At 43.4% G+C, this 9332-nt stretch overlaps 1 protein-coding gene across 1 annotated transcript; it reads left to right on the top strand.

Moving 5' to 3' along the window:
* Positions 1-1883: 1883 nt before the first annotated feature.
* Positions 1884-3351, top strand: LOC121639046 (ubiquitin carboxyl-terminal hydrolase 34-like). The gene is made up of 6 exons (XM_041984212.1): positions 1884-1997; positions 2153-2353; positions 2434-2516; positions 2617-2657; positions 2761-2885; positions 3145-3351. The coding sequence occupies exons 1-6, from the start codon at positions 1884-1886 to the stop codon at positions 3349-3351; spliced, it is 771 nt and encodes a 256-aa protein (XP_041840146.1).
* Positions 3352-9332: the final 5981 nt, after the last annotated feature.

The raw sequence follows: 9332 nt of genomic DNA, 5'->3' as shown, positions 1-9332 counted from the left end.
CTCCAGGTGCCCTGAATAAAGTGTTCTGACAGTTTGTGAGGTCTGTAAAGGAAATGTCAGTTAGCACAGCAGGATTTGTGCATAACGTAGATTTACTTTAGCCAATACTCACAATGTTACCAGGCCGCTTAGGAGACTGTGCAGCATCCGGGTCCTGCTACACATTTTCTATTAGCACCACATCACTGACTTCATATCCTTCATGGAATAAATAAGCAGGCCAATCCCATAAAACTGACATGTCTCAAGCCTTCTGGACTCCACTGACACAGTCTCCTCATCTGCAGACGTGCATTCTGCAGCTGCAGATGTGCCTTCCCCCTGCCGTATACATGCAGCGAGAGGACTCGGATTAAGATTTCACAGAACATACCAAGCCTGTGATTTCGAGACACTGTACTAACCGGATCATCTTCTGGTGGCTCCAAAAGTGTAATTGTGTTCCCAGACACTGCAAGGTTATCCAAAGTCAGACACTATATTATATTTGATTGTGTTCCATGTGCAGTAGAATTGCAGTACTTTGTGTACCTTGTATGAAGCGGACAGTTTCTGTGGCTGGGACAGAGTCAGTTATTGTCCCTCCCTGGATCCCCTCCATCACTGGCCTCCCTTTATTTAAATGGAGGCCAGTTCCTCTGCTGGAGTCACATCCTGGCTTGGTGGGCCGCCCCCTGTGCCAGTTCTATAGGCCTTTTTTTAACTGCTACAATCATACAGACATTGAACATGTCAGCAGACACCTCATCTATTCACCTCATTTGTTCACGGTTTTCTACTTTGGAGTCACTTACCAGCCTGCAAAATGTTCTTATATTTAATTTTTTCTTGCTGCAGGTCCTTTTATGGCCAGACAGGTTTGTCCTTTATGAAGGACAGAAAGATGAAATAGATAAAAACGTTACATGAGAAAAATAGATTAAATGACACATTGTGGATAATTGTTTGAACCTAATCATACTCTACATTTCCTGAGTAACATGCACCTGCTTGTCACTCTTAAAGTATACAACAGTTAGTGGATTTGAAAAGTAATCCTTTAATTGTAGCCTAATTATGACAGTTCCAGTGGAGCACTGCTTATTAATTGTACAGTTTTTGACTACTTACGCATTGAGCCGGTCGGCTATTGTCTGCCAGGCTCTCTCGCGTTCTTTACTTATGGCATTGGTTTTGCCTTTTTTCCTTATAATATCCTTAACTTCGTCAGAGAACTCCGTCAGGAGCTGTTGTTCAGCGGCCGTGACGTAGGACGCGCGACTTTTATCCAATTCCCCATCAGTGATTCTGTGAGCGATCGCGAGGTCTGCTTCAGTATGTCGTGCACACGCACTTATCCCAACTATCTTCACCTGGCTTAACCTAGCCGCACCTTCTCATCCTGGCTCAGCAAACGTGCAACCAATTAAGCCAGGATAGGCCGTGCAAGCTAGGTCAAGCTGGGCTTGTTTAATTATCCTGGATTTCTTTATTCTGGTTTCGTGCAATACCCCTCAGATGTGTGTGTTGATGTGGACTATCGTCATGTTGACTTCATCTACCAGCGGTGAGAGAGGGGAACTTTCACCACAGAAGATCAGGTCCTGCTGAAACTTAGGGTGTTCAGATCTGGACTGAATTCATCTGCGGAGCTGGTAGATTCATTAAAACACGGTTTCTAATTTCTGAAACATTAATTCTATTTATGAAAATGCATACAAGGCTTGTTTTGTCTTATTTATTTATTGTTTACATCTAGACCACATCAGACAAAGTTATGTACCTTGCTAAATCTCTAGTCTCTGCCAGATCATTTGCAATAAAACAAAATTATTCTTTTTTTTTAAGCTACAGCCCTGTTTTTACCCTCATAGAAAGGAAACCAGTGCTTTCTTTAATTACTTATGCACTTGTCCTCTCTGCTGCTTCAGTTTGTTTCATCTGGAGGTTTGCAGCTGCTCCTGGAGATCTTCAGCTCAGGCATCCTCGAGCCCAAAGACCAGGGGTCCTGGACTGTGGTGAGACAGCCAAATGAAATATGACATGTTTTTGTTTCATGACCAGGTATAAATGAGCAAATAACTCACACCAACCACATCCTCGATGGAGATGGTTATGACAGAATGCTGTCTGAGTCGGGGTGTGTTGCTGATCTATGTTCTTTGTGCTTTAGTGGCAGCTGGACTGCTTGGCCTGCTTGCTGAAGCTGATCTGCCAGTTTGCTGTGGACCCGGCGGACCTGGACCTAGCCTATCACGACATTTTCTCCTGGTCCAGCCTCGCCGACAACCAGCGCAAGCGAGCTTGGCCTGGCAAATCCCGCAAATCTACCGTGGATCATGGGAAAGGCCTTCACATCCCTCGCCTCACTGAGGTACAAATCTCTTTAAGAGCCGTTCTGCAGAAACTGTTGATGAATATCAGTTCTGATCATTACCCACATTGTCTTCCCAGGTCTTTCTCAGTCTAGTCCAAGGCACCAGCCTTATCCAGCGCCTCATCAATGTTTCCTACACCTATGACAACCTTGCACACAGGTGTTTTACACTGGAGTTGAAGACATATTCTTTATAGGAGTAATTTTAAATAAAAGAGTATAGCATGGATGATTAACACATCTTATTTTTTCCTTTACAGAGTTCTTAAGGCTCAGTCTGACCACAGGTCACGACATGAAGGTGACAAAGACATGAAAAAGACCCATCATAACTGATTCTGTACTGGAAACATTTAGTCTTCATTTATATCTGCAACATGACAGTAAGGTGTGTTTACCAACAGTGACACACTACTCCACGTGGCTGCTGGTGAGCTGGGCTCACTGCTCTTCCTCCGTGAAGTCCAGCTTAGCGGACAGCGACCACCTCCACGACTGGCTGAAGAAACTCACCCTGCTGGTGCCTGAGGTGAGTCTCATCGTCCTCAGACTGCATCTCATCCAGCCCATGCTCACAATGAGGGATGTTTAAACTTATAAATCACTGCTTCATATTCAGCAGAGGGCATCTTCAGCTGTGTCAAGTCTGTGTTGTCTTAGTGGAGGAGAACTGAGTCTAGACGAGCATTAAGTTAAGCGGTGGAAATGTCTAAACTGGTAGAGGAGCATTATGTATCCATACTGTAGAAATGACTGTTGTCATCAGTTTGCTTCTGTGTTGTTTTTAGCCGGCAGTGAGGCATGAGGCGTGTAATGGCCTCTACAAGCTCTCCCTGTCTGGTTTGGAGGGGGGAGAATCCATCAACCGGTCCTTTCTGCTGCTCGCCGCCTCAACGCTGCTCAAGTTCCTGCCTGATGCGCAGGCCCTCAAACCTCTGAGGGTGGGTCTCATACATGTCTGGTTTGTGCTGACTGAGAAACCATGCGTTCCCTAACCCTTAACCATGAACCTAACTACAACCTAATCCTAACCAAAAATCAAGTCTTAAATAATTAAATATCCACAGGGAACAAGTTTCTGCCCCCACATTCACATGAAGCCCCCCACAAACTGCTGTGCAGTCGGATTTTTGCCCCCGTTGTGCAGGACAAACAGACACACTCACACCTTTGGCTGGGAGTACATCCGTACATTACACAAAGAAAAATAAAAACATGCAACCTTCTCTGGGTCTGTTATCCCGTTATGTTTCAGGATGCAATAACCATGCAGCACACAGCGAGAAATTTAACTTGTTAAAAATGAAAATAAAAATCCTAAATAAATGGGGCTTGCTTTCTCGGAGTAATATAGAACGTGTTCATTGAGAGTAAAGTAATCCTGGTTATCATGTGCTTTTTGTCCAGCTGAGGTGTTCTGTTGGGCATCTCTGGCTTTGCTCCTGCTGTCATCATGCAGAACCTTCTGTAACTGCTGGAAAAACAGTAAAACAACTACACACCTACTAAACTTAATTTTCATAAATAGAATTCACGTTTCAGAAATTAGAAACCGTGTTTTAATGAATCTACCAGCTCCGCAGATGAATTCAGTCCAGATCTGAACACCCTAAGTTTCAGCAGGACCTGATCTTCTGTGGTGAAAGTTCCCCTCTCTCACCGCTGGTAGATGAAGTCAACATGACGATAGTCCACATCAACACACACATCTGAGGGGTATTGCACGAAACCAGAATAAAGAAATCCAGGATAATTAAACAAGCCCAGCTTGACCTAGCTTGCGCGGCCTATCCTGGCTTAATTGGTTGCACGTTTGCTGAGCCAGGATGAGAAGGTGCGGCTAGGTTAAGCCAGGTGAAGATAGTTGGGATAAGTGCGTGTGCACGACATACTGAAGCAGACCTCGCGATCGCTCACAGAATCACTGATGGGGAAATGGATAAAAGTCGCGCGTCCTACGTCACGGCCGCTGAACAACAGCTCCTGACGGAGTTCTCTGACGAAGTTAAGGATATTATAAGGAAAAAAGGCAATACCAATGCCATAAGTAAAGAACGCGAGAGAGCCTGGCAGACAATAGCCGACCGGCTCAATGCGTAAGTGGTCAAAAACTGTACAATTAATAAACAGTGCTCCACTGGAACTGTCATAATTAGGCTACAATTAAAGGATTACTTTTCAAATCCACTAACTGTTGTATACTTTAAGAGTGACAAGCAGGTGCATGTTACTCAGGAAATGTAGAGTATGATTAGGTGCAAACAATTATCCACAATGTGTCATTTAATCTATTTTCCTCATGTAACGTTTTTATCTATTTTATCTTTCTGTCCTTCATAAAGGACAAACCTGTCTGGCCATAAAAGGACCTGCAGCAAGAAAAAATTAAATATAAGAACATTTTGCAGGCTGGTAAGTGACTCCAAAGTAGATAACCGTGAACAAATGAGGTGAATAGATGAGGTGTCTGCTGACATGTTCAATGTCTGTATGATTGTAGCAGTTAAAAAAGGCCTATAAACTGGCACAGGGGGCGGCCCACCCAGCCAGGATGTGACTCCAGCAGAGGAACTGGCACTCCATTTAAATAAAGGGAGGCCAGTGATGGAGGGGATCCAGGGAGGGACAATAACTGACTCTGTCCCAGCCACAGAAACTGTCTGCTTCATACAAGGTACACAAAGTACTGCAATTCTACTGCACATGGAACACAATCAAATATAATATAGTGTCTGACTTTGGATAACCTTGCAGTGTCTGGGAACACAATTACACTTTTGGAGCCACCAGAAGATGATCCGGTTAGTACAGTGTCTCCAAATCACAGGCTTGGTATGTTCTGTGAAATCTTAATCCGAGTCCTCTCGCTGCATGTATACGGCAGGGGGAAGGCACATCTGCAGCTGCAGAATGCACGTCTGCAGATGAGGAGACTGTGTCAGTGGAGTCCAGAAGGCTTGAGACATGTCAGTTTTATGGGATTGGCCTGCTTATTTATTCCATGAAGGATATGAAGTCAGTGATGTGGTGCTAATAGAAAATGTGTAACAGGACCCGGATGCTGCACAGTCTCCTAAGCGGCCTGGTAACATTGTGAGTATTGGCTAAAGTAAATCTACGTTATGCACAAATCCTGCTGTGCTAACTGACATTTCCTTTACAGACCTCACAAACTGTCAGAACGCTTTATGCAAAGCACCTGGAGAGACAGATAGAGCTGGCAGATGTTAAAAGCTGACTCAAAAAGAGAAAGCTCCAAGAACTAGAGCTGGATCTAGAGATTAAACGCCAGACACTCAGAAAACTGGACCTGGAAATCCAGAAACTAGAAAGAGAAGTGAGTGTTTCAATGCACACAGTAACCATATCTGCAATACAGTGTTTTAATCCTTGTTACTTTTGCTGTCGTAGGATCCAAGCAACCAAGACAAATGACTGCTTAAAAAAAAACCAAAAAGAACTAGAACATTGGTGTCCGTCCTCTTTTCATGAATGTAAAAGAATTTCAAAGAACCACCAGTGCTAAACAAAATGCTCACACAGGAAAAGCTCCTTTATTAAATAAAGGGGCTAAATCCAAAAATTAAGTGAAGAAACTTGCAATATATTGCTCCCTGACAAGTCTGCCATTAATGTTGTCCGGGAAGATGGGAGCATTTTCCCAGTCAACATCAACAGCCACTCGGGGGGGGGTCTCCTTTCTTAGGCCTGCAATGTTATGCAGTACTACGCATGCAGCAATAACATCACAGGCTCTGTCCGGGGAAATCCTCAGGTGGTGCAGGCACTGAAACCTAGATTTCAGAAGGCCAAAGGTCATCTCGATTCGAGCCCTTGTCTTGGTGTGTGCATGGTTGTAGGCCTGCTGTGGTGGGGTTTGGGGATCTGCAAGGGGAGTCAAGAGGAATGACTCACAGGCGTATCCTTTATCTCCCAGCAGCACACCAGAGAATTCACCTAATAATACAAAATATCATTTAGAAAACAGAGTTACACACACAATGTCCAAGGTGCTTACAGTACAAATGTGTGGGCTACCTTGTGAAAGTCTCTCATAAATTGGACTAGCCCGAAAGACTCTAGAGTCATGCACTGAGCCAGGCCACTTTGCCTCTAAATTGCTCACAAGGCAGTCAGCATCACAGATCATCTGAAATATTTAGTTGTAGCCTATTAAGGTCATTAAATGCACAGAACAGATTCATGTAGGTCATAACCACAAATCACTCTTACCTGAACATTGATGCTGTGGAAGGATTTCCTGTTAATGTAATCTCCCTCATGTTCACCTGAGGGGCGTCTGATTCTTATGTGTGTGCAATCCACTGCCCCAATGATGTTAGGGAAAGCTGTAACAAAAAATAGTGAGTATCCAACTGTGACAGATATACTTAGAAACTAATGGGTGCACATTAAAATTGAGGTTACCTGCAATCTTGTAAAACTCCTCCTTGATGTAGAGGGGTCTTCTGTGGTCAGGGAAGGTGATGAATATATTGCTGAATGATTTCAGCGCCAGACAAACGCATCTGATTGTCCGGCAAATGGTTCCTTTATTGAGGTTCTCTGCATCCCCAACAGAATAAAGGAAGCTCCCACTCGCAAGCCATCTCAATGTGACACAGATCATCTGTGGTAAAGTGAGGGCATGGCTTCGCGCTGTCTGGTGCTGTATTTTTGGACTCAGCAGCCTACATAAATATCTTAGTCCATCACCCGAAAATCTGTATCTCTTAATGACATAGTCATCTCCAAAGGCCAGGGGATGTGACCTGTCCCTGAAGACTCGTTCACGTCTGAATGCTCTTCTGAGGATGCGGGCTTCCTCGTCCAGCACATCCTCCGAAAAAGGGCAAGCCATTATGAAGAGGGAACAGGTGAAGGGGAGTTGGACCTGAATATTCTACGTTGCCCTCGTCACGGATTTCTTTGAATACACCTTTGTAACCTCATCCGCTGTGTTTTGTAATCTCAATTAATGCAATAAACCACATATTTATAAAACCTCTGACAGCAATTTGACGAGCAGTCTTCATTAGCATAGCAATATAACACTTGGCCTGATGAAATCATGCACTTATGACCAAGTTGATATTGTGTGATGAAATCGTGATCCTGTATTTAAATAAAATGACTAAAAAAAAAAAAAAAAAATTATATGCACTGCACTAGCACTACACGACAGCACCTGGGTCTAACTGGACTCAAAAGCGGTCTGACTAACACTTAATTATGACGTCCCATCTTGTTTGAATTCATGCTTGTGTTGTTCTTACTCTCAAATGTAAGTCGCTTTGGATAAAAGCGTCTGCTAAATGACTGTAGAATAGAATAGAATAATAATACTACAACTCGAATCCATATAAAAAGGCTGTTGTGATTACGAACAGATTTCGATTAAATGTACAGTGACTGTATATGTAATATTTTAATATTGGATGATTAAAATGATGCGCCATACTTACGAAGACCATGGACATGCTGTAAAACACATTAATTCCTCACAGAATTGACTTTGGACATGCAGGTGACTCGCTAGGATTAATCTTAGCCTTTGGAGTTAGCCTGGTCTGGAGCAGGCTAGCTGCAGCGGATAAATCACCACAGTAACTTGGCCGGGATTAGTTTGAGCTGCTTTCATGCAACTGACTTAGGGCTAAATTCAGCCAGGATAACCAACATATCCCGGCTTAATTCCTTATCTTGGTTTCGTGCAATACCCCTCTGTTTGTAAACAATCCATCCTATTTGTAAACAATCCATCCTGCTGGTAAACAAACCGTCCTGTTTGTAAACAAACCGTTCTGTTCGTTTACAATCCATCCTGTTTGTAAACAAACCGTTCTGTTCGTTTACAATCCGTCCTGTTTGTAAACAAACCGTTCTGTTCGTTTACAATCCATCCTGTTTGTAAACAAACCGTTCTATTCGTTTACAATCCGTCCTGTTTGTAAACAAACCGTCCTGTTCGTTTACAATCCGTCCTGTTTGTAGACAAACTGTCCTGTTTGTAGACAAACCGTCCTGTTCGTTTACAATCCATCCTGTTTGTAAACAAACCGTTCTGTTCGTTTACAAACCGTCCTGTTTGTAAACAAACCGTTCTGTTTGTAAACAAACCGTTCTGTTTGTAAACAATCCATCCTGTTTGTAAACCTGTCTGAGTACTATGACAAAATAAAGTTGGTTATTTTCACTAAACATCTGTGATATAAACAAAGACATCTTCTATTTTGTTTTGTTGCCTACAGAACAAACATGTCACTGGACAACATATGAAACAGTGAAGAATTGTGACACTTGGTAAATGTGATGCTTGTCTTGGCTGAACTGATCTCCTTGAACACAGTCGTAAATATGGTTGCACCTAATGCCACCCAGTCTGTCACATTACTGACTGACAAAGGTAGTCCCCTGAGATTTAATCAGAAAGGAAGGCCACGAGTGCAGCGCTGCAGCACAGGGAAGGTTCCCTCCTCAAAGTAAAACCACACTGAAAACGAACACTAACATTATTACACTGCTGGCAGGGTTTTCTCTATTTCTTTGTTTCATGTGGCGTTTCAGCTCCTTTCCACCCTCTACACACCCGACTTAAGGTACAACAGTCCTGCCACGTACAGAGGTATTCAGAGGACAGCTGTTGTGGCATGTGTGAGCGATGGACAGGAGGGGGGTACAGGGACCTTGTGGAGGCCTTCACAGACTGGAGTCAGGAGATCTAAAAGCCAGCCAGCCAGTCTGCTTTGATGGGGAGGAAGCAGACTGCAGTCCTACAAATACCCAGGTGTGGTTCTCGACCAGAAACTGGAGTGGTCTGCCTACAGGAAGGAGGAGAAATCACCATTTCTTCCTCAGGATGCTGGTGTCTTCTTTGTTTTTTTTACAACCCTTTTTCCCAAAAAAGTTGAGACACTGCAAAATGTAGATAAAACCAGAATGAATGATTTGCTTATAGACTTTAAAACAAAATTGC

The sequence above is a fragment of the Melanotaenia boesemani genome, chromosome 4 (assembly GCF_017639745.1).
Source record: "Melanotaenia boesemani isolate fMelBoe1 chromosome 4, fMelBoe1.pri, whole genome shotgun sequence".
In the NCBI taxonomy this organism is placed as follows: Eukaryota; Metazoa; Chordata; class Actinopteri; order Atheriniformes; family Melanotaeniidae; genus Melanotaenia; species Melanotaenia boesemani.
Note: the sequence above shows the minus strand (reverse complement) of the source record. Positions and strands in the feature narration are given on the sequence as shown.

Excerpts from the sequence above, each read along its gene's own strand:
- LOC121639046 (XM_041984212.1), top strand. The coding sequence starts at position 1,884 with ATGCACTTGTCCTCTCTGCTGCTTCAGTTTGTTTCATCTGGAGGTTTG. Across the intron at positions 2,517-2,616 it reads TATGACAACCTTGCACACAG|AGTTCTTAAGGCTCAGTCTG; the intron begins GTGTTTTACACT and ends TTTCCTTTACAG. Across the intron at positions 2,886-3,144 it reads TCACCCTGCTGGTGCCTGAG|CCGGCAGTGAGGCATGAGGC; the intron begins GTGAGTCTCATC and ends TGTTGTTTTTAG.